At 39.0% G+C, this 24,993-nt stretch overlaps 1 protein-coding gene across 8 annotated transcripts in view; it reads right to left on the minus strand.

Annotated features, from left to right (window-relative positions):
* Positions 1-24,993, minus strand: part of PCGF5 (polycomb group ring finger 5) — a 114,865-nt gene that overhangs the window by 39,197 nt on the left and 50,675 nt on the right. For all 8 annotated transcript variants that reach the window (XM_036117151.2, XM_036117148.2, XM_078077378.1 and 5 more), the window contains 3 exons: positions 9,070-9,166; positions 518-573; positions 350-409 (listed from right to left, as the gene is read on the minus strand). In XM_036117151.2, the coding sequence (XP_035973044.1) occupies positions 350-409; positions 518-573; positions 9,070-9,166 (213 nt within the window). The remainder of the gene's footprint in view (positions 1-349; positions 410-517; positions 574-9,069; positions 9,167-24,993) is intronic.

Consider the following 24,993-nt stretch of genomic DNA (forward strand, 5'->3'; position numbering starts at 1 on the left):
AACAGAAAACCCCTCAGTGTTTAGATGCAGACTATGGCTATTTCTTCAGTTTCCTTTAGCTCTCCAGCAAATACTGCTATAATCAGTCATCAGTTTCCAGTTTTATCTCCTTTTTCTCTTCCCAAAGTCCAATTTTCTCTACTTCCAATTGCCTTCATCGGTGTTGACTCCAGATTTACACACACGTATATAATATCTCATGGTTTTATACAAAAGGATCATAATGTAAATGAAGGGCTACATGAACTTTGTACTTGAGAAATCTGAGCTTGAAGAGAGATTACTTCACCAAAGCTACAAAAAGCTAGCCACTTTGAGAGATTGTATCAGATACAGACATAAAAGTCACCTTGTCCATTTTCTTGAGGCTTATTTTTCTTCCAAAATTCAGATTCACGCTCAAGTTCCTCTAATTTAAAAGAAAAAAGAAATATAATAGAAATAATCATGAAATCTTTAATAGAAATGTTGACTTCATAGACCACAAAAATCTGCAAGAAGCCAAAAAGCAACTTACGTTCTCGTAGTCCAGGGACCAGCTTAAATATAATTTCCTCTAATGTATTATCCAACCTTCCAAAGGGGAAAAAAGAGAATATACTAACAATGAAGATACCAAAATCCACTATTCAAGCAGTTAGAGAATGTATCTTACATGTATTACAAAATACAGGACGTAGACAATTTTAGCACATCTACTACACCAAACTCCGCATGCAGAGCGTACCCATTTCTAGCCTTTGCTGCGGGGCAGATTGATTACAAAAATGGTCCCAGTCCCCAGCTCTCTCTACATCTCTGCTCTTTGAACAGGACTTTGAAATTCCTCCCTCAATTAAAGGATGGCATCTATTTCCTCACCTCGAGAATATACACGGGCTAGCTTTGAAACGTGATTAGGCCAACAGAATGTGGCACAGGTGACACCATGCTTTGCTCAGAGTCAAAGCCTTAAGAGGCCTCCCACAATTCTGTGCACTCGCTCCTAGAATCCTGTCACCCTGAGGACGAGTCTGGAGGATGGGACGCCATGGACATGCCAGGCTGCCCTGCTGAGGCCACCTTAGACTCATTCATTCACTGGGGTCTCCTGAGTGAGCCCAGCCAAGACCAAAAGAATCACCTAGGTCTGTGAACCACACAGACGTGTGAGGAATAATAAACACTTTTATTACTGTTTTAAACATGAAATTTAGGGCTGGTTTGTTATGCAGCAATAGCTGATACACCTGCTCTCAAACTCTCTACCATCACTCTGGCTCTATCCTGTAAAGGAAATAATGGCCATTCCTTTCTTCTGAGCAGTTTAGACCTTTTTTTTTTTTTTAAAGATTTTATTTATTTGACAGAGACAGAGATAGCGAGAGCAGGAACACAAGCAGCGGGAGTGGGAGAGGGAGAAGCAGGCTTGCCCCCGAGGGAGCCCGATGCGGGGCTCGATGTGGGGCTCGATGTGGGGCTCGATCCCAGGACCCTAGGATCATGACCTGAGCCAAAGGCAGATGCTTAACAACTGAGCCACCCAGGCGCCCCCAATTTAGACCTTTCAATCATTCTATCTTCCGAGATAAGAAATGTAAATATTGATTTACATTCCCCCGCCCCCCCCCCCCCCCCGTTTCCTTTTCCGGCCATGGAGGAGTGAAACGCCACCTTTCCGTGGCTCGTCCTTCAGTCTCCCCTCCTGCTCCCACAGCCCTTTTCTCTCCCCATCCCCCTCACCGGGCTCAGCAGCATTACTCTTCTAGAATACAAACACGTACAACTTTCTCACATCTAAAAACCCCCAAAACCTTTGCTGAACCTATTGTCTTTTCAAGCTGTTAGCAGCTTCTCAATCTTTTCTTCCAACTAGAAAAGTCTGAAAGCATGATCGACATTATTTCTGCCACACACTCTGGGCTTTGCTTCTTTTACTCTACTGAAATGATTGTAACTTCCACACTGAATAGGTTTAAATTCTTGTTTTAGAATTACAGTTTAAAAATTGTAGATGATTTTTTTTAAATTAATTTATTTATTTGATAGAGAGAGACACAGAGAGAGAGCGAACACAAGCAGGGGGAGTGGGAGAGGGAGAAGCAGGCTTCCAGCTGAGCAGGGAGCCCGATGTGGGGCTCGATCCCAGGACCCTGGGATCATGACCTGAGCCGTAGGCAGACGCTTAACGACTGAGCCACCCAGGCGCCCTGTAGATGATTTTTAAAAGTAATTTTTCTCCTATATTGCTCTATAGCAGTTTGACATTGTTGTCTAACACTGCCCCTTGAAAATTCCCCTTCCTGGTTTTCTGTCTACTTTTCTTTGTCCCTAAAGTAATTTTCTTTTTCCAACTACCTCAAAATTTGAGTGTTCCCCATTGCTGTGCACTCTGCACTCTCTGACCTCTTCTACAGGGTGCCCTGCCCGGATGACCACATCCACGTTTATGGCTTGAAGACTAACATACAGGCAGATTACAGGTGTACACACACATACATATACATTACACCTCTCTGCTGAGCTCAAGTTCTGTGTTTCTAACCGATACTGAAGATCTCAAGCACCTCCTTTTGCTCATCACTGTCAAGACTGTCTCATCTATCCTTCAACAAAATACTGAATACCTCTCTCAGTGTCTTACTTTTTAAAAAATCAAACTTAGAAATGATACCATCTCTCCCAAATAGACTCAAAATGCAAGAATTATCTGAGCCTTCCCCCACCCCCCTCTCAATTCACACATTTACTCACCCAGCCCCACTGACCACACCTTCTCCATGTTTCTCCCACCTTGTCTTCCCACACCTCCATGCTTCCACTCCACCAACTGCCACCCTACTGACAGGACAGTACAGAGCTCCCTCCCTTTAAGTTGACATGCTCACAGTGCATCTTCCTTAAGCACTAATTTGATCACTATCTGCCTGCTCAGTAACTAATTTCTTCCCACCACCTGGCTTTGAGTGTTTATATAACTTGAGTCCAACCTAAAACTGTAACTGGTATTGTTGTCTTTCTTCTCTCGCCAACTGCCTTATTCAATTATCCCTAAGAATGCCTTGTCACTTCCAATCTGTTTTTCTCCCTCATGCTCTTCATCCTGGCTCATATACTCTTTTCTTGCTCTCCAACCCAATCAATGTTACCTTATTCTTCAAGACTTAATTCAAATACTGACTCATTCACAAAGTTTTCCCCCAGACTATTTAATAGTACTTAAGAGAAGTATTTTTAATATTTTATCAGAGTAATACACACACACACTTACAGATCAAACTTCCCCACAAAACTTTTATTAAAATACAACATTTTCATGCCCCACCTTCCCCATTCCTAATTCTTACAACCCCAGAGGCAGCCACTTTCAAATCCAACCTGTTTCTTCTGGTAGCCATGCCTTTTCTCCTGTCTAGATTCTTTGGACTTCCTTTTATGGAAAATAAAGATTTGGTTCTCTGATATCATCTTGCCAGCCCTCTTTCTTCCCAATGTATACTATACTCTCATCTTCCTGATATACTTTTATTATCATTTTTTGGTTTAATAAGAGGTGTTTACATGGTTATAATTATGTAAATATTTATAGTGTACTCTGATTATAGACATCCCCTCATTCAACTTTTTTCTTTCTCTAGTGTTAGTGATTGCTTCCTTTTCTTCATTTTCTATGTACCTATTCCCAAATTCTTTAAAAGAATTTATTCTCACTGTTCTCAAACAGATCAGGAATTGACCAGGTTCATTTCTGTTCCTCTGAGGCATTCCTCACTAAACTGATGTCCTCTCCTTCTATCCAGTTTAGGACGGATTTACTCCAAGGTCAGTCATTAAAACCCCACCCTTGCAACGTACCTTCAATTCCCTTGTTTGTCCCTCTCTCACTTGCTCAAAATTATTTGCTACAACCACAAAACTGGCTAAATCCAATTCTTTTTTTTTTTTTTTTTTTTTAAAGATTTTATTTATTTATTTGAGAGAGAGAGAATGAGAGACAGACAGCACGAGAGGGAAGAGGGCAGAGGGAGAAGCAGACCCCCCGCCGAGCAGGGAGCCCGATGTGGGACTCGATCCCGGGACTCCAGGATCATGACCTGAGCCGAAGGCAGTCGCTTAACCAACTGAGCCACCCAGGCGCCCTAAATCCAATTCTTCATTAACCTGCGTCCATGGCTAGAAAAAACACAACCACACCCCTACAAATTCCTAACTACAACCCCGATGTGCCTTTAAAGTTGCTAGGAATCCTACTATACTTCTCCAGTCAATTTATTCTCTCACATTCCTGGATAGCACAATTTTTTCTCTCCTCAAACCATTACATCCCCTCTTTCAATCCTTACTCTTGGCTGATAAACATTTTCTCCTCAACGAAGAACTTCCACAGACTCTGACCACCATATGTGCCTACAGCGCATGCACCGACATATACTCTGCCCCCTGCCTGTTGCTACAGATGATCTGTCAGTGCTCCTATATAAAGCCAGTCTCCTCTCTCACTCTATGAGATTCCATTCCCTCTCATCTACCAAGAACATTGTTTCACCAATCCCCCCTCCACTCCACTCTCCTACATTACTAACCTTCTGTTCTCTACTGGACCATTCCCTTCCAACACGCCATTTTTTTTGGCTTGTATCAAATACAACAGAAACCTTCTTGACTGTATTTCCCCTAACAGCTACTATCCCATTTCTTTGCTTCCATTTGTGGCAAAACTTTGAAGGAGTTGTCTATACTCACTGTTTCTAATTATTCTTTCTCCCTTTCCCTCTTGAAACAATCCAATTGGGTTTTTGCCTCATGATTCTACTGAAGTGCTCTTGTCAAGGCTGATGACCTTCATCTTGGTAAATCCAACCATCAATTATCTTCACTTTACTTGACTCCAGGAACAACATCTGACACAGTTGATCACTCTCTTTTTTTGATACACATTCTGTACTTGGCTTCCAAACCACACTCCTGGATTTTCCTTCTATTTCACTGACTGAGCCTTTTCAGCTTCCTTTGCTGGTTCCTTCTCCTCACTCTGAGCTCTCAACGTGGGAATGCTCCAAGGCACAATCCTTGGTCCTCTATTCTCTCTCTGTACTCCCTCAAGGGATCTCATCCCGTGTCTCACAGTTTAAATACCTTCTATATGCTGAATACTACCAAATATTTATCTCCAGCCAGACCTCTCCCTTGAACCACAGACTTGTATATCCACCTGCCAACTTTCTCTCTCCTGTGAAATGATTAACAGACTCAACATGTACAAAACCAAACTCCCAATCTACCCCTTCCCCAAAGCTGTTCCATCCTTAGTCTTCCCTGTCTCAGTTAATGACAACTCCATTATTCCAGTTGCTCAGTCAGGAATCTCAGGTCAGGGTCTACTCTTTCTCTCAGACTCTACTATATCCAATCCACCAGCAAATCTTGCTGGATCTTCCTTCAAACTCTATCTAGGATATAACCATCTCTTGCGCCCTCTGTGGCTACCATCCCTTACCTGGATTACCTTCTAGCTGCTCTCCCTGCTTCTACCTTTGTCTTGCGATGTACACTGTATTCTCAACATGGTCCTCAAAATGATCCTCTTAAGCCAGGTCATGTCCATCCTCTAACCAAAACCTTGCAGTGGTTCCCCATTTCACTCAGAGTAAAAGATAACATTTTTACAGTGGCCTACATGACTCCCATTATGTCTCTGCCCTCATCTCCCACTATTCTCTCCCTCACTCACTGGTCTCCTTGATGTTTCTCGAACAAGTTTCAGGTGCACCCTTGACTTAGTTCCTTTGCATTGGTTCCTCCCTTTATCTGGAACAGGCATGCTTTCCCTAGATTTATATATGGCTAACTACCTCATGGCCATTAATTCTTTGCTCAAAGCTTACCTTCCCAGTGAGGCCTATCCTCACCATTTCATTTGAAATTGCAATCTGCCCCTCCCTTCACACTCCTCCTCACCAGCACCTTCTCCTTTTTCCCCTTTGTTACTTTGTAATGTACCATCTATTTATTATACAGTTTGTTGTCTATCTCTCCCCACAAAAATATTAACCCTACAAGGGCAAAAATCTTGTTCTATCTTGTCCACTCAAGCACCTAGTATGATGCCTGAACACAGCAGGCATTTAGTAAATCTCTGAATGAATGATCCCTCATAGCGTTTTCCATCCTCCTTCTACCATCTATATCAGCGATGTCTAGTAGAAATGTGAGTCAAATATGTAATTTTAAATTTTCTAGTGGGCACATTAACAAAAGTCTTTTACATGTTTTGTGTAAAATTCTAATGTTTTGTTTATGCATTAAACATTTAACAATGCATTTGTTTAGTAATTTTAATTTACTTAACAGTAAGGTTCTATTTAATGTAAAGGTATTCATACTGTTTCAGGGTTTCATTTAAATTAAATAAAATTTAAGGTTCCATTCCTCAGGTATACTAGCAACATCACAAGTCCTCCACAGCCACATGAGGCTAATGGCTATGAGACTGAACAGCACTGACACAGACTGTTTGCCGGGCCTGCTGCACAACTCCTGTCCTCCACCATCTCTCTCCCATGTTAGTCCCTTCCTCCTTGGTTTAGGCTCCAGGACATCCTCCAGTAGCCTCCTGAGAAAGTATGTAGGAGGAAAATCTGTTGATACCTGTGTATTAGACACAATGTTACCTACTGAAAAAGCCTTCGTTCCCCTTATTTTTTGCTAACAAAATCTGTTTATGTTCTGGCAGCAATATGTCCAGCCTCAGACATAAATCAGAATTTGCTAAGGCACCCCTAGACCCCACACCACCCCTTTAACTAGGGTTGCATGTGAGAGAAAGCCTGCTGGGGGACCTGTTGGTGAAGCTCTTCTGTCAGCCACCTCCTGGGTCTGCTCGACTATCACCTCCATCAGTCTGCTTTCCAATTCCCATTCTTGCTCCCATTACTTCTCATCTTTTCTGCAAGTCTTTCCTGAGAACCCATGGTATTCTAGGAGTTATCCCCAGGTGCCAAGAATACTGAGTTCTTGTTCTTATCATCTCTGTGAGTTTGTCTTTAAAGGTTATTCCTTTGTAGAATAATTTTAGTGGGATAGGAGAAAAAAAACTCTATAAAGGTTATCATTAGATAAACTGACAAAACTGGAATATGGAGGATAGATTAAAATATTATACCCATGTAATCACACTGTAGTTATGTAAGATAATATCTCTATAAGAAATACACACTAAAGTAGTTAGGGATAAGGGGCCATGAGGTGTGTAACTTACTCTCAAATGGTTCAGAAAAAACAGAGCAGACAGGTATGCACATGATAAAGCAAAAGAGATAAAATGTTAACAATAAACTAATCTGGGTAAAGAGAATACAAGTGTTTCTTGTATTTTGGGAACTTTTTGTGAGTTTTAAATTATTTCCAAGTAAAAAGTTAAAAAAATGTGACATACTTTAGCCAAGGGATTACATTTGATTATCCCTTCAGGTATCTAATAGTCAAAACCAAAAGTTAATTTTTCTTCCAACACAGCACTTTAAAATGCAGTAGGTAGTAATTATTGTTTGGTATAGTTTTTAATAAAAGCATCTGGAAAAAACTTTTGGAAGAGTTTGCCCTGTTCGTCTCTGAGTGACTTAAATCAGGGTTTCTTGACCTCCATACTGCTGACATTTGGGGCTGGCTCTCTGGTGTGGGAGGAGGCTGTCCTGTGAATCACAGGATGCTCAGTGGTGTGCAGCATCCCTAGCCTTTACCTACTAGACACCAGCAGCACCCACCCAGACCTGACAATCAAAAACGTCTCCAGATGTTGCGAAAAGCACACCGGGGGTGGGGGTGGGGGTAGAGCAAAATCACCAGTGGTTGAGAAGCACTGATCAGGACTACAGAGTACAGGAGAAGAGTGGTTCTCAAATGTTCACTTGTATCAGAAACACCTGGAAGGCTTGCTAATAACTAAGATGGGCTCTACGCTCGAGTTTCTGAATCAGCAGGCCTGAGGCGGGGTTGAGAATTGTCATTTCTAACAAGATACTAATGGTTTGGGGACTACACTTTGAAAACCACTGGGCTTGACATTTACCTACAGATAAATTACTCCAATGACAGGCACTAAAATTATTTTAAAAGTCTGAAATGTAAGACTTGCAAATCCAGATTTATAGAATGATGGCGAACATCACACAGATTACGAGGGTTATACAGGGGCTATGTAGAGAATATCTAGCTCTGTTTTCAGATGTGTACTCCCCTAAGATCACACAGTTGATCTGTGGTGAAGCTATGGCAGGAAAAGTAGGAAGAAAATGGGTTTAGTGGTAAGGGGGCTTGTAGCTGCGAAACGACGTGTGTGTTTGGTTGAAGCCCTAGGAAAAGCTGAGTCACTTCTCTAAGTTTCAGTTTCCTAATATGGGAAAAAAGGGTTTAGATTAGGATCTTATAGACTACTTCCAGCTTTAAAAATACAGAATTATACTTAAGTGAATGGTAGTCATTTAAAAAAAATTCTTTAGGTTTTACATAAATGTTTACATATTTTTTTGATATAACTAAAAAATTAATAGTACCAAGGTACTATTGTTAGGTCTCTCACATTAGGTCTGCCCTCTTTCTACTATCGTGTTGCTCAATAAAAGTATGTGTAGAATATTAAAATACCAAAAATAACTACAACTAAAGTAGCTCTGAGATAAAGTTATAGTTTTAACAATTTGGAAATATATTTCTTAAATATTTAATGTTTAATATATACAGACTTATTTTTAAATTCCTCTTAATAAAATGCTTTAAAATGAAACAAAATGCTTAAAATGAAAATTAAAAAATTCATAAAACCTGTATCAACTGATTCAAGGTGCTAACAAATATTATGATGCATAATAAAACATATTAAGAGTTCATATAATTTGGGTGCCTAGGTTAAGCGGCTGCCTTCGGCTCAGGTCATGATCCCAGAGTCCCGGGATCCAGCCCCACATCAGGCTCCCTGCTCAGCGGGGAGTCTGCTTCTCCCTCTGACCCTCCCCCATCTTGTTCTCTCTCTCAAGTAAATGATTAAAATCTTTTAAAAAAAAAAAGAGTTCATTATAAAGTATATTTACTTACCTCAACATTTCTAATGGATTTGTCTCATGCACTTGGTTGCCACACCTTGGACAGTCATTGCTATCTTCAAAGTGCTGGACAATACAAGTCTTACAGACTAAGAAGAAAGAAGATATTAGATTAAAATGCATCATTTGAACTTAAACTAAATGTAATCAGAAACAGTCCTTCAGAATTGCCTATTACAGGCAGAATACTATTCTTTAACCAAACTTTATAAAACTTAAAATTCTAACACTGTAAAAAAAAAAAACAAAACTGAAACGAAGCTTATAGTCAACCATATAAAAAGTATATACTACTCTGCTGATTGCTTTCTTAAATATATCCATAAACCAAATAACTTATTCATATTACTATGGAAAATCTGGTGTGTTTACATAAAACAGTAGTTCTTCTCATTTGAAGAAGGACAAAGAAAGGTATAAACTAGTAAGTCTGCAGTGACTTCTTTTGAATGCAACATAAATAGTTCTTAATAAAACTGGAGAGTTTTCAACATGTTTGGATTACTTTCTTTTGGCAGGGTGCTCCTGGGACAAACGGGGGGTTACAATGGAACTTCTGGCCTTTGCAGAGCATGATGAGTCTGTGCTCATAATTCCATGGAGCATGAAGCATGGGTAGTGGCATCAAGTTGGTACAAAGGCATGAGAGGAAAAGTAGAACGACAACTGAGAAACTGACAGGGATAAGTAAGATTTTAAGTAAATATTCTGAACAAAGACAACAGAAATATGATTTGTGGATTTTTGGCTACTAGCCCATAGAGCCTACACTTCCTCTAATAGTACGAATCTTTCTGGCTATGAATCTCTCTCACCTTTTCCCTAAGTTTTTATTACCTACTATGTCAACTGTCTTGCCCTAAACCTTAAACATATTTACAGCACCTGAACTATAAAAATTTTTTGATCTAATTCCCTATCCCAATACCCCCCATTTTATTACTCTGTATATTCTGAAATTTTCACCTGCTACAGATCAGCTCCTCCAAATCCTTTTCAATTCCACTGTAAATTATCTCTTTTCCCCCTCCTCATGCCCCACACTACCTGAAAGAAGTAAAGGTTTATCTAAACAATTGATCAAAAGTAAACACTAGGATTCTTCTGAGATTAGGTCTGAAAATTCAAGCATATCCCATACGCTGGTCAGAGCAACAATGGTCAGGGAAGAATTCTACTAGGTATCTAATTTTAAAGTCATTAGTATATATACAGAATGGTATCTTGGTATTTCCTTTCATGTACTCATAGATTCAACAGACACTGAAGGCCATGCACTGTACTAAGCGTTGGGGATGTAGAGATAAACAAAACAAAGTCCATACCTTTATGGAGCTTACACTCTATTTGGAAAGGCAAACAAAGAATTTTAGTTAGTAACACGTGATATTTACAAACAAGCAAACAAAAGGTAGATAGAGTATTAAGCACCAGCAGCCGTTTTAGAGTGGCCACGGGAGGACTTTCTGAGATGACATGTGAGCAGATTTTTTTTGTTGGCTAAGAACACCCGAATCCCATTTTCTCTACCTCTTTTTACCATTACATACAGCTTTAAGGACAATAGCCCTTCACTAAAATTCTCAAATTTGAATGAAAGACAGTATCAGAAAACCTTAAAAATTAAAGGGCTTAGATATGAATACTTCCTCTGTCTTCCAAATCTCTTGGCCCCAAAAAGGTTCTTCATGTCTTTTAAAAAGTCAATGTTTGGGAAGGGAGGACTTTTTTGGTAAGCTATACTGAAGTGGAGAACAGAGAAGCTGAATTCTTTTAAAAGATTGCTGGTATTTGCTCTTTTCCCGGGACACTAGATAAGTCTCTGAAATTTGGGAAAGAAGGCAAAAAGGACAGATAAGACGCAAGAATGAAGAGTATTACAAAGCCTGATCCTATCCTGAATCTCTGATCTGACCCTGGAGCTCTGATCCTTGTGGTTCAAAAGGTTTATCATACTCAAAGGGTTCAGGAATTCCTGGCTGTCTACCAGCCTTGGCCCAAATAGAGGCACGTGACATGCCCAGAGCAAGTCCTCATCCAGGTCAGCCAAAAGACTAAGGGAAGAAGCCTCTCTTCCCAGGGCCTAAGATACTAATCTAGGTTGCTAACGGAAGAAATATAAGGCTCATCCATCCAGACATGCATACAATTTCAAGAATAAGGCTGTGTTCACTGCTTACGGTGAAGGCAGCACCAGTGCCCAAGGATACTGATGAGGAATCTTCATCAGCATCTAGATCTGGACTGTCCAATATGGCAGCCACTAGCCCCATGTGGCTGAGCACTGGAAATACTGCTAGTTCAAGTTGGGATGTGCTTTCAGTGTAAACTGGACATCAGAATTCAAAGACTCAGCATGAAAAAAGTAATCTCATCAATTTTATATTAATCACATGTTATGATATTTTAAACGTACTGAATAAAATAAAATATATTAAAATTAATTTCATTTGTTTCTTGTTTTAAAATGTGGCTACCAGAAAATTTAAAACTACACTAGTTGCTCACATTTTACTTCCACTGAACGAGTGCTGTTTTAGAGGGATGCAGAAAGCCCCATTGGGGGGTGAATTTATTTTTCACAGCAACATCTGAGATACAGTACTTTATTCTACTTTTGAATATGAAGAAGAGGTTTCCACAGGCTAGGTTACCTGCCTACTCTGATGAATGGCAGCACAGAGACTTGAATCCAGGTTTTCTGATATGAAATCACAAATTTTATGTCAAATTTTAAAGATTTTTAACTTTACAAAGGAAAAGAATGTTATATAAAAATACCAACTGTATCAGGCACCACCCTAAATGCTTCATTTATTTAATTCAACACTATTTAATAATTTAACCCTCATTAAAGCCCTATTAGGTAATATTATTAGGCCTCTTAACAGCTGAAGAAACTGAGAACTTTAGTAATTTGCCAAAAATCACCGAGTAAGTAAGAAAAGCCAGGGTTTGAATCAAGAGCCCATTTTCTTAACTAACACATGCCTATGTGACACATTTTCTTCTAATTTTATTTCTATAGGCCTATAATATGTAGAAAAAGAATGCCTTATCCCTTAATTTGGGAACCTGAAAAATGTCTGTTTGTAGAATTAGATCTCCTTTTAAGCTAAATATTTTGCACAAAATAACCCCCTTAAGCAGCTTATTTATTCCTTTAAAAAAATAACTGTAGAAAATACATTTTCCACATGCTTTTAAAAGCTGTTAAATAAAGCACAACCTAATATGAATTAGAACCTGAGAAAATCCAGACCAGAATTTCAGTGAAACTGAAAAAAGTAAAAGGAGGATTTGCTTTCCCTTAGATGCTTAAAAAACCCATCATTACAAAACTGACCTTTGATTCTTAGTTTATAATTTTGTTTGTACTAGCTGGAAAACTAATTTTTAAAATATCTTAAAGATTTAATACAAAGCTTTCTAACTGCTCAACAGCTGTACTGGTTAATTCAACTGGTCCAAGAAAGATGTTGAGGGGCGCCTGGGTGGCTTAGCCGGTTAAGCGTCTGCCTTCGGCTCAGGTCATGATCCCAGGGTCCTGGGATCGAGCCCCGCATCGGGCTCCCTGCTCAGCGGGGAGCCTGCTTCTCCCTCTCCCTCTGCCTGTCTCTCTGCCTACTTGTTCTCTCTCTCTCTCTCTGTCAGATAAATAAATAAAAATAAAATCTTTAAAAAAAAAAAAAAAAGAAAAGAAAGATGTTGAAAAGTCCCCGCTTGTGGTTAAGACTGTGTATGAAGACCAACTACAGTTTTCACTCTCACCAGCTACTACAGACAGGTGCTGTAGCCACAAGAAATACCTGAGTCAGGAAGGGAGTTCGGCTCACCAAAGATATCCCTAGTTGGAAAAACACCTAAATAGCAACAAGTGCTAACATTTACTAAACACTAACCAAATAGCAGGCTCTGGGCTCAAGGCTTTGTGTGGATTATAGGATGGACTTTTACCACCCCCTTTGGCAAATGAGAAATGCAGTACTGGAGAGCCTGAGCAGGAGGCCCACAGCTGGGCAGCTGTGTAGCAGAGGCGATATACATCCTCAAGCTGTGCAGCTCCAGGCCTAATGCAACACATCTTAATGTCAATAACACTTGGTCCCTGCATTAAGATTTCATATTTTTAACTGATGTTTATATTTAGCCCATCACAAACAGCATTAAACTTCTGCCTAAAGCTTACTAAGACCGAATCTTTCCTTTGACCATTTCTTACATATTGAACTAGATTGTTGTACAAATTAATACAGTAAGAGTCATTTGTCACCTAAAGCAGTGGTTCTTTTTCGGGGTGTATAGATATAAAATAAAATATTACCCAGTCATAAAAAAGAATGAAATCTTGCCCTTTACAACAACATGGATGGACCTACAGGATGAGTGAAATAAGTTAGAGAAAAACAAATACCAAATGACTTCACTTATATGTGGAATCTAAAAAGAAAAATAAAAAGGAACAAACAAAACAGAAACAGATTCATAGGTAGAGAAACAAACTGATGTTGCCAGAGGGGAAGAAGGTGGGGGGGGGGAATGAATGAAATAGATGAAGGGGATTAAGAGGTACGATCTTCCAGTTATAAAATAAGTAAGACATGGGATGTAATGTATAGCATAAGGAATATAATCAATATTACTGTAACAACTTTATACGGTGACAGATGGTAACTAGGCTTATTGTGGTGACCATTTCGTAGCATTTCTAAACATCAAATCACTATGTTATATACCTAAGACTAATACAATATTGTATGTCAATTATTCCTCAATAAAAATGTTTTTTAAAAAAGCAGTGGTTCTCAAATCACCACAATCACCAGTGAGATTTTTTTAAAAAAACAGGTTCGTGAACCACATCCGAGACCAATTAAATCTGAATCTCTGGGAGATTAGCACCAGGATTCTAACTTTGCAAAGCTCTCTCACTGAGGCAGCCAAAAAAGAACTGGGAAATCCTGACCAAGGATTCAGTCAGAAGTCACTTTATTATTCACCATTAGGAAATAGTACTGTCACAGGATAAAACATATTCAAAGGAATATGGGATTGGGATGCCTGGGTGGCTCAGTCAGTTAAGCGTCTGCCTTCGGCTCAGATCATGATCCCAGGGTCCTGGGATGGAGTCCCACATCGGGCTCCCTGCTCAGCGGGGAGCCTGCTTCTCCCTCTGCTGCTCCCCCTGCTTGTGCGCTCTCTCTCTCGGACAAATAAATAAATAAAATCTTAAAAAAAGAAAAAAGGAAGACAAGAATATGGGATTAATGTACTCTTTCCTTATAATGCAGATTTACGTGAGAAGCCAGGTAGTACAGCAAAGTTGTTCTAGATAAAAATAATCTTGAAGCAGACTGCCTGGATCTGAATTCCAGTTCTCTCATTAGGCAAATCACTTACTTTATGTTTTTATGTATAAGGGAGATAGCAAAGGTTCCTATCTCCCAGGATTCTTGTGAAGATTAAATGAGATAATATATGTAAAATGTATAAATGAGTGTTGGAGAACTTGTAAATATCCAGTACATGTGAGCTATCACTATATATTAGATCACTGCATGAGCATGAAACAATTAAGGGGGATAATCGGAGTAACTGAATATTGAATGGCATCAGACTATGATTAGTTTCATCTGTCCATCTTAAATAACAGATGATCTTCCTAATGGAACTTGAAATGTCTATCATGTATTGGTATTAATCCTCTGCAGCCATGTCCACCCTAGAGATAGTCTTGCAATTCAAGTATGATATTTATGACACACTCCTTCACCTGAATGGAAACTGCTGATCTCTACATGTGTGGTATTTCTTTTTCTGGGGTGGAGGGTCCAAGATTAACCAACATGTCTCCATTATACATTCCTTCCTTAACTTCTATGTTTAATATAATTCCCAGCATAGTCCCACTGGTCTAGGCCTTACCATGTTCTGTCTCTTCCTGATCACTTTGCACATACCTCCTCTGAAGTATGATCATCTGTTGATTTCATAGTTTAACTACAAGGGGTATCTATCCTACTTTCTTATTTTCAAATTCTTTTTTTTTAGAGAGCGGGAGATAGAGAAAGAGGGAGAGAGACAAAGAGGGAGGGGAGAGTAAGAGGGGGGAGAGAGAGAGAGGAGGGGGAGAGGGAGAGAGAGAATCTTAAGCAGGCTCCACACCCACCCTGGAGCCCAGAGGGCGGGGAGTGATCTGGTGACCCAGAGATCATGACCTGAGCCAAAATCAAGAGTCAGACGCTTAACCGAATGAGCTACCCAGACACCCTTATTTTCAAATTCTTGGTGGAGGGGGTTCTTCACAACAGGTACAAGGACCATTTGCTGTTGCTATCTTGGGTGTATGGTCCACCCACATCTCTTATGTATTACAGAGAGCTAGCTTCCCAGCTTTGATGACACAAGTAATCTATACAAATTTCTCTTCATGAGCACTAATTCTGCTATCACTGATAATAAAACAATATTCTTTTCTTTCGTGTCCTTGGTGTAGTCATTCATTAGTAATGCCCTGTTTATTGAAAATGATCAAATGCTGACTTCCTTTGTTAAAATCATCTGAATGTGTTAGTTTTATCTGTTAACACAGAAGCATGCTTTTTCTTCTTTCCTTAAGCACATCACTATCTTTATATGCCCTTCTTGATAGCACTCACTTGATACAGTTTGCCTTTGAAACATTTATCTATTATCTGCTAACAGTCTATAAGTAAACCATGGTCATCTGCAAAGAGAAGAGGCATCAGTTTCCTGCTTTTGATACATATTCTTAATGTGTGAAACTGACATTTTTATAAAAGTCTTCCAGAATAGCTATAATTTGCTTCTATGAGACAGTGTCTTCTGGTTTTACTTACCTAAGGAACTAACAAATATCTTTATTTCTCTTATGTTATACATGGCACATTTCTTTTAAAGGCTTACATGAGTTGCAATTTCATGGAGAACACTAAGGACAGCATTCCTTTCTATTGGAGTAGAATGCTTTATTATTGTCTCTATGGGACAGAGGAACAGGCAGCAAAGCAGAGTTTTCTGAAGAGGGTCAGGATAGAATCTTGGGATTTAAGCATGGTAGTGGGATCTTAGACCAAATAGACCAGGAGGCCAAAAGGCACAGAAAGGCTGGAAAGGTTACCCCACTTCCACAGACATGTTTAAGGAGTCAAGTACCACTCCAAGGTCAAGGTAGAGTCTGGTAGCTCAGTCAGTGCAGGGCCGCCCTCATTCCCCTCCTTATCAACAGAAATTTCGTGATCATTCAAAATAATCACTTCCTTACACATGTTTTTGAATAGCTCTGCTGTTTTCTATTTCACCCCTTCTGTCTGTCTCTTATTTCAGCATACTTGGCTCATTTAAACTATTACACTCTGGCTAAATCCAACTCTCTACATACTCCGCTTCTACAGGATTATAGCAGAACACTGGGAGAAACACATGCACCATGCTGATTGGTCTCTCACCTTAAATTCTTGACCATGAACACCACTGGGTGCCGCATCTGCTGGGCAGTCACACTCAATGCCCCAAGTCCATTATGCTCTTTGCTAATACTTCATACCTTCTCCTCTCCTCAAATCCCCAACATTTCCTCCCCATCCTCACTTTCCACTGATGACCTCACTTCCTTTTTACTGAAAGCAAAAGGAAAAAAAGAAAAAAAAAAACTGAAACAAAGAGTTCATACCACCACATCTATTTACTTACTAGCATGTATACTTTGTGCTCTTGCCTATCTCCAAAACATTCATGTGCCTATCTAAAGCCAATCTCTGCCTGTGCACTAGATCCCCTCCCAATGATCCAAGAACATTGCTCCAGTGCTTCTCCCCTTTCACTTACATTTGTCTTTTGCTGAGATTCCCATCAACATTCAAACATATTATGTTTCTACCTTAAAAAACAAAAACCAAAAAACTTCTGTTGACCCTACCCACTTCCCTTGTGAGCTATCACTCCATTTCAGAGGTACATACACTCACTCCCCAACACCTCTCTTCCCAATTTTTTCACCCTTTCTTTACCTTCATTAAGGTTAAATACATATATAATCACAGTATAATTATCAAAACCAGGAAATTAAGAAATTTCCATCCTCTCACACCTATCCAGACTTTCGCTCCTGACCACTCCATGGAAACTGCTCCACAAGATTATCTGTGACCTCCATGTAGCTAAACCTAGAGGTCTAGTCTCAGTCCCATCCTACTCAACACAGCTGATTTAGTCGACTCCTCCTCCTTGACATGATATGCAGTTTTCCTCCAAACTCATGCCTACTCCTCTCCTTCTTAAAGCCCCAGGGTCAGTCCTTCACCTTCTTCTCTATTTACACTCATTCCCTTGGTGCTTCCATTGTTGACAAACTATATGCTCATAAACTCCAGACTCATATGTCCACCTCCCAACTAGCTATCTCTTTGGATGTCTCACAGCTTACATTCATTTTCCAAAAATTAACTACCTGATCTTCCACCCTCAGTTTTTCCTATATGATTTGATGATTATCTTTATCCTTCAAATTTCTGAGGCCAAAAATCTTGAAGTTTTTTTTTAAGGATTTTATTTATTTATTTGAGAGAGAGAGAGAAAGCGAGAGCACACAAGCAGGGGGAGTGGCAGGCAGAGGGAGAAGCAGGCTCCCCACTGAGCTGGGAGCCCGATGTGGGGCTTGATTCCGGGACTTGGGATCATGACCTGAGCCAAAGGCAGACACTTAACCAACTGAGCCACACAGACACCCCCTGAAGTTATTCTTGATTCCTTTTTCCTAATGACAGTTCATTAGCAAATACAACTCTACCCTCAAAATAGAACCAGAATCTGACCACTTTTACCACCACCACCACCACCACACTGGTGTAAGCAGCCTCCTGCTTGGCTTATTGCAATCATTCCTAACAGCTCCATTTTCCAGTAGTAGTCTGAATGATGCTTTTAAATATAAGTCAGATCATGTCATTCCTCTACTCAAAACCCTGCTGAAATGGGTCTTCATTTCTCTCAGAGTAAAAGCCAAAATCCTTAAAATGGCCCTACAAGAACTGTGCACTGTGCCTGTGGCCCACATCCACCCCATTACCTTTCCCAACTCTCCTTCGCTCACTGCCGTCCAGCCACACTGGCCTCCTGACCATTTCTCAGCATGACAGGCACATGCCTGCCTTAGAGCCTTTGTTCTTGCTATTTCTCTACCTGAAATATTCTTCCCTCGGATTGTGATTCGCTAACTCCTTCACCTCTTTAAGTCTGTTCAAACGTCACTTAATGAGGTCTACCTGAACGCAGGCTTATTTTTTAAATTGTAATATCTCACTGACTGCCAATTCCCTTTACCCAGCTTGACTTTCTTTTTTTCTATAGCATTTAGCATCTTCCACTATACACTATGATTTACCTATTGCCTACTATACTGCCTCATGTGTCCCAGGGGCCCAGTATAGTACCTGGAGGAGGAGGTGCTCAGTAAATATTTATGGAATAAACAAGGACACAAGGGTTAGGAATCACAGAGGGAGGCAGGATTTTAGGGCCTATAGTGTCCTTTTGTAGTCAAGTTAGAAATCAGCCTACATTTTCAACTTAGGTAAGGGAAGAGATTCTGAGTTTACCAGTAAATTTTTTTGACAATTAAAAAAAGAGTTAATTCAACAAAAATCTGTTTTAGTTTTCTAAAATACAATGATAATTTTCTGCTGAGTAAAGAAATTCAGTGGTTGAGCATTCTGAGAGAACAAAGCTTTGTCCACTGGTTTTTAAATTATTCATACAATATAGTAGTCTGGTAAAAACCAGTATGTTATAAAACATCAGTAGCTTTTTAAGTCTTCAAAGTATCCAAACAGAAATTATCTTCTGTCTTTTCTATATGTTTGAACTGTACTTATTCATAATGTTTACATTCAACCACTGTGCCAGACTTTTTTTTTAAATAAACTGTATTTACATAGGCACAGAGAGAGAATGCTAGCGGGGCTTGGGGGGCAGAGGGAGAGGGAGAGAGAATCTTAAGCAGGCTCCACACTCAGCATGGAGCCCAATGCACAGCTCACCCTGAGATCATGACCTGAGCCAAAATCAACAGTTGGACGCTTAACCGACTGAGTCACCTAGGTGCCCCTGTGCTAGACTCTTAAACATACCCGTACACTAAACATGATTTCTAACTCTGAATAATTACACATTTTAGGGTACATATTTTTTCTCAATCCATCAGTGCTATCAGTTCCAAATGATTATGACCTATATATAATTTATTCTCAGAAGCCAATATAAGACGATTTCATTTTTTAATTTGTTATCCCCTAGTTTAGTCTTTGAGTGTCCACTATGATGCTTTGCTCAACTGTTTAAACATTCTTTACTATCTAATGCAGTTTCAAAAGCTAAAAGAGCCATAAATTTAATTTTTCTTTAGCATTATTGCTAATAATAGACACCTAGACTGTTTAAGACCTATAATTATTCTTTCTTATTTAAAAAGAATCATCAAAATGAATGCTATAATCACTTTCATGAATGAATGACTAGTTTCTGCCAAAATATTGTTTGAAACATGTAACATCAGTGTACCAATGATCTCATTTCTAATACAATCCTGAAACATTGTACTTGCAACCTATTGAGACTTTAAATATAATTTCTAATTAGGCCTTTGATTTTCATTCTAAAAACAAGTCTTGGCCCTAAAATTTGATTTTTATAAAAAATACATTATTGGAAAATTCAATTTATATCTTTTCTTCATTATAATGGCTATTTATTCAGAATTAATAAATTCATATCATGATTGGGTACATAATGACAAGTATACTGTCATGCAAACATAGCTGGAAGAGGCTATATAATATATATATATATATATTTAAATTCACCTGTTTGCTTGAAAAAATTTCAGAAAACAAAACCAAGCAGAAAGAAGAAAAAATAAAATTAGGAAAATGTCATAATTTATTATGAAGATATGCCAGAGTCAGATGTCCAGGATTCAGAACCCAGCTCCAGCATTTATTAGCTTTGTTACTTAACCTTTCTGAGTCCTGTCTCTGAAAAATACTGAATAAAATCTGAAATACTCTTCCTTCAAACCTTCTCACAACTTGCTCTTTCCTATTATTTTAGTCTCTGCTCAAATGGTAACTCCCAAGAAAGACCTTTCTCTGTTTTATTTTTTTCTCATAGCATTTGTTATACATAACATCTGAAATGATACTGTTTACTTGCTTATTTTCTGTCTCTCCTATTAGAACACAAGTTCCAGGAGGGCACAGACTAGGCCGGTCTTGTTTATTGCTGTGTTTCCACAGGCTAGAAGAATGACTGGCACAATGTAGGTGCTAATAAACATCTGTTGAATGATTAAATAATATCACCTAACTAGAAGGGTTCTTGGGAAGATTAAATAAGATAATAAATGTAAAGCTCATGACCACAAATACAACAAACAATAAATAACAGCTATTAGTTTAACTTTTATTAGCATTTATTTTAATTACGGAATGATTTAATTACAGCATGATTTAATTACTGTCTGATTATAAACTGCCTGGCTGAAGTATTCCAGTATTATAAATGTCTGGTCATGAGCTGTGCTTTTCAAACTCGTACACCACAGAATCACCTGAAGAGCTTCTTATTATACGGATTTCTGGCCTTCTCCCCAGAGATTTTGATTCAGCAGATCTATGGTAAGGCCCAAGAATTTGCACTTTTAACAAGTTCCCAGATGATGTTGCTGCTGGTGGATGCTGCTAGTCTGGAGACTGCACTGTGAATAGCAAGTGTATGTAGCCTAAGGTTTTTAAACATTAAACATCTACACATCAAGAGATCTCTGTACCTTAAAATACTTGTGTTTTTATGATACTTGTTCCAAAACAATAAATGGTTAGTCATACCTAAATTTTATCATCTTCTGATTAAGTTGTTCCTTCATGTTTACTATCACATAAAATCACCAAGTCCCTTAACTGTCACATCAACTATACTTAATTATCAATTAATCTGTCTTCTTTGCATAAGTTAAAAACTAAGTACAACAACGTTTTCCCAAAGAATTCGTTCTTAGTGAAGGGATTACTGCCACAATCTCTGAAAGGGCACAAAGAAGAAAGCCTTCCTTTCCTGTACCACAGATTTCTATGTCTAGAACCCTCTTTTCTTTTTTCCCCGAGGAAAGAGTCATCAAATTCTTAAAGAGGCCTCTAACCACAAAAGAGTTAAGAACCAGTGCACTGTATTCTTCACATTTTAGCTGCTGGAACAAAGCTCCTTTGTTTTTAGGTTAAGTGAAAAGTCCTTCATTTTAAGTCACCAACCTATACAACCACAAGCAAACATACTCTAAGCAACCTCAGAAAGTTTCTGAGGATCCTGGTGCAAGAGACAGAGCATCCTTTAATCTAGAACTGCCAATCTCTGGTCTCCAATCTAGCATCTCTCCATAAGACCTACATGGCTTCCACCTATGTTGTAGAAGACAGTTTTTCAAGACATAATTCCTAATTGACATTGCCTACATGCCTTTCAAGCTACCTATTATTGCATGTGAATCTTTAAAAGGAAAAACAGTAAAATAATCAACAAACTGGCCATTTATTTATTCACTTAATCATTTATTAAGCACTCAAGTACCAGGTACCAAGGATACATGTAACCCAAATTTGCCTGTGGTAACAGGTAGGTGGCATATCTTGGAGGAGATGAGTTTTAAAGGATGGGTAATGGCTAGCTGGGCATATAGGAAAAGTGCATTCTAAGCAGAACACACAGCTGAACCAAGTATGTACATGTGTGTGCAGTAGGTGGTAAGGGAGGAAGTGGTGGGCATAGCTAAGTAGCTTTAATTTCTCCTGAGGGCACTAGGATATCTTTAGGAAATTCTGGGGTGGCTGAAAAGTGAGTGATGAAGACAGTACCTGTTTTAAATGATCACACCTTGACACAGGTTAGAAGTGGGCTGCAGTGACTGGTGAGAAGTAATGAGGGCCTGACAGAACAGTAACAAGGGGGTGGAAGTGAAGGGACAGATTTGAGAGATATTAAACAGAGAGATCAGACAGGACTTGGTCCCCATTTTGTTAGGGAGGATAAAAGGAGTCAAGTGTTTGGGATAACTGAGTGTTGGCATCCCATTCATTCATTTTTAGACATGCTGAGCCCCAGGTGGCTTTAGGACATCCAAGTGCCCATCCAATAGGATTCTGAAACTCAGAAGAAAGGTCTATGCCAGAAATAAAGATTTGGGAGACATCAGCACATGCAGCTGAAGTCCCAGAGTAGATGAGCTCACACAGAAAAAAAAAGATCCAAATACACATGTAGAAATTTCTTCTTGGCTTATGAGAAGTTTTTCTTGATAGAGTTTAAGTTCCAAATTTGTCTTTTTTACCACTCTACCCCAGTGGCTAGCAAAGTACCTGACAACTAATTATTTTAAGTAATTCAATTATTATTTGGGTAGACATGTTTATTTCCTTAGGTTTTTTGGTTTGGGTTAAAATTATCTCACAGACCTATAACCATGGTTAATGTGGATTTAATTCATCTAGCATGAAGTGACCATTTAAAGCTAAAACTCATTTCTGTTTTAATTTTTACCTCATTTTAAAATTTTATTTTTTTATCAAGTGTCCTTAGCCTGCTGAAGAGAAATGGTGTTAACAGGTGACGTATGAGTCTACTTAAAGATGGGGCTTTTATAAGCATTTGTTTTGTTTTCCTGTTTTTTTGTTTTTTTGCAACTCCTTGCCAGGAGCCTGGGACGCAGTCTGCCCTGCCATCTCTACCTCTCCCATCCTTCCAAGTGGCTCTTTCTCTTTCTTCCACACAGCTCTAGTGCTAACAACATCAAGGGCTACTATAGTCAGTCATCCTGCTGGTCCTGTTGGCCCTTTTTTGTACATCGATAGGGAAGCCAGCCAGGCAACGTTAGCTCCAGAATTTCTCAGTGGGAGAATGAGAGAGCATCAACCTATCTGATCTGAGGAGGAGAGAGGAAGAGATTAAACGCATTTGCAGGGTATTTTGAAGGAAGAGTCAAGTAACTTCATTTATCCCTATCAAAGCAAGGAGAACCACTCATGATCCCTACCTCCCACCCCATTGCACCTCTACCGCAGCCAGGCCCAAGCATACTCATGTCCTTGTCAGGGAAGGCCAAGGCCTATGGCTTTAGAAATTTTAAAAAGCACTCTAGTTTTTTCTCTTGCATGCCATTCTGCTGCAATATCCTGACCCATACCTGCTACTATATCATTCTGTTTATTAGTTTCATCACACTTATCAGCATCCACAGTTATTTCATATATTTCTTAACTTGATTACTCTGTCTTTCTTCATTTGACCAGAAAGTCCAGAAGGGCAGACTCCATGTCTGGTTTTGCTCACCAATAATAAAGCTCCACTTACGTATTTCAAATTTGAACAGTAAGACTAAAATCTTTATATTTTATTATGAATTTCATAATAAGAACTATGTTTTACTCATTCTTTACTTACAGTAAAAACTCACAATATCATAGTATTTGTACAAAGTTATTTTAATAAGATATTCTTTTTATTTGCCTAAATCAAGATAAAAAATATTATGGTGTACTACACTGTCACTTAACATTTCTCACTTTTCTCCTGTCCCATTTGGCCATCTGACTTTTCTATTTCATACTATCTCAAATCACAGTATCATTATATTTGACCCACATTATACATAAGAAAACTGGGTAAGATCAAAGACCCAACCAATGACTGAGGAACATCGTTTCACAGTACTGTTTATTTTATCATTACAAATAGGAGGATACTTTGCAAATGGGATAGTTTTTGCCTACAAGCCTTAATATAAATACAAACAAAATAATAACCAGAAATCCAGGGACCAGAAAGTGCACAAAGATGAGTACTACAGGATCCTCAGGTCTCCACAGACACCAGGTTGACTACCTGACTCCTTCATCATTTACTCTACTATTCTGTACTCCTGCTGATGATAAAGGTCACATTTATGATTCACCACTGTCTTTTAATTCCACTTTGGCCATGTACATTCTCTCCCAGTAAAGGGGCTTGATGACAGCCAAGGAGTTTTTCAGGTTAAGATGACTTGTGTGGTTAAACTGTCACTTACCCCTTTAGACTTTAAACTGCTGTTGCAAACATAAACATAGCCCTTGCTTATAACCTGTTTATACTTCTGGAATCTTTTGTTTTCCTCCAAAAAAGTGGCATTTAAATTGAGATTTCGTTATGCCCCAGAGAAAATTTTCTTTCAGAAAAACAGATATAAAATCTGCATTAGAAAGGCAGAAACTGGAGAATCTGGGCCTTCTTCTCATCTTCCAGAGTTGACAGTTTTTGCTGGAGAAATCCAAACATGAAAATAATGCACAAGTGTTAGAAGGAGCAAAACAAAACAGACTGTGGACCATGTCCAGGTACCATGGATAGTACAGCAAGAAACATGGAGTATAACAGAAAGTCCTTGCCCTAGAGTAGCCACATCCATTGGCCCTTCCTCCAAAATACATCCACAATCCAATCACTCTTCCCAGGCTCCAATCTCACACCTCGTTACTCTGGTTGAAGACTCTATAATCTTTCAGCTGACCTGCAGTGACCGCTGTTGCATAAACCTTCCAAGGACATTCCTGCCTCAAGGCCTTATACTTGCTTTTCCCTCTGTCTAGAATGCTCTTCCCATATATATAGCCACAGAGCTCAGTTCCTTCAGGTTTGTGTCCAAATGTCATCAAAGAGGTCAACCCTGACACTCTATGTAAAATAACATCCTATCTACAACCCTTCTTTGTTCCCTTCATAGCATTTATCACTATCTAACATGGCACGTTTATTATCAGTTTCACCCACTAGAATGTTAAACTTCTCGAGAGCATAGATTTTTGACTATCTTGTT

This window comes from Halichoerus grypus, chromosome 7 (assembly GCF_964656455.1).
Source record: "Halichoerus grypus chromosome 7, mHalGry1.hap1.1, whole genome shotgun sequence".
NCBI classification, from domain to species: domain Eukaryota; kingdom Metazoa; phylum Chordata; class Mammalia; order Carnivora; family Phocidae; genus Halichoerus; species Halichoerus grypus.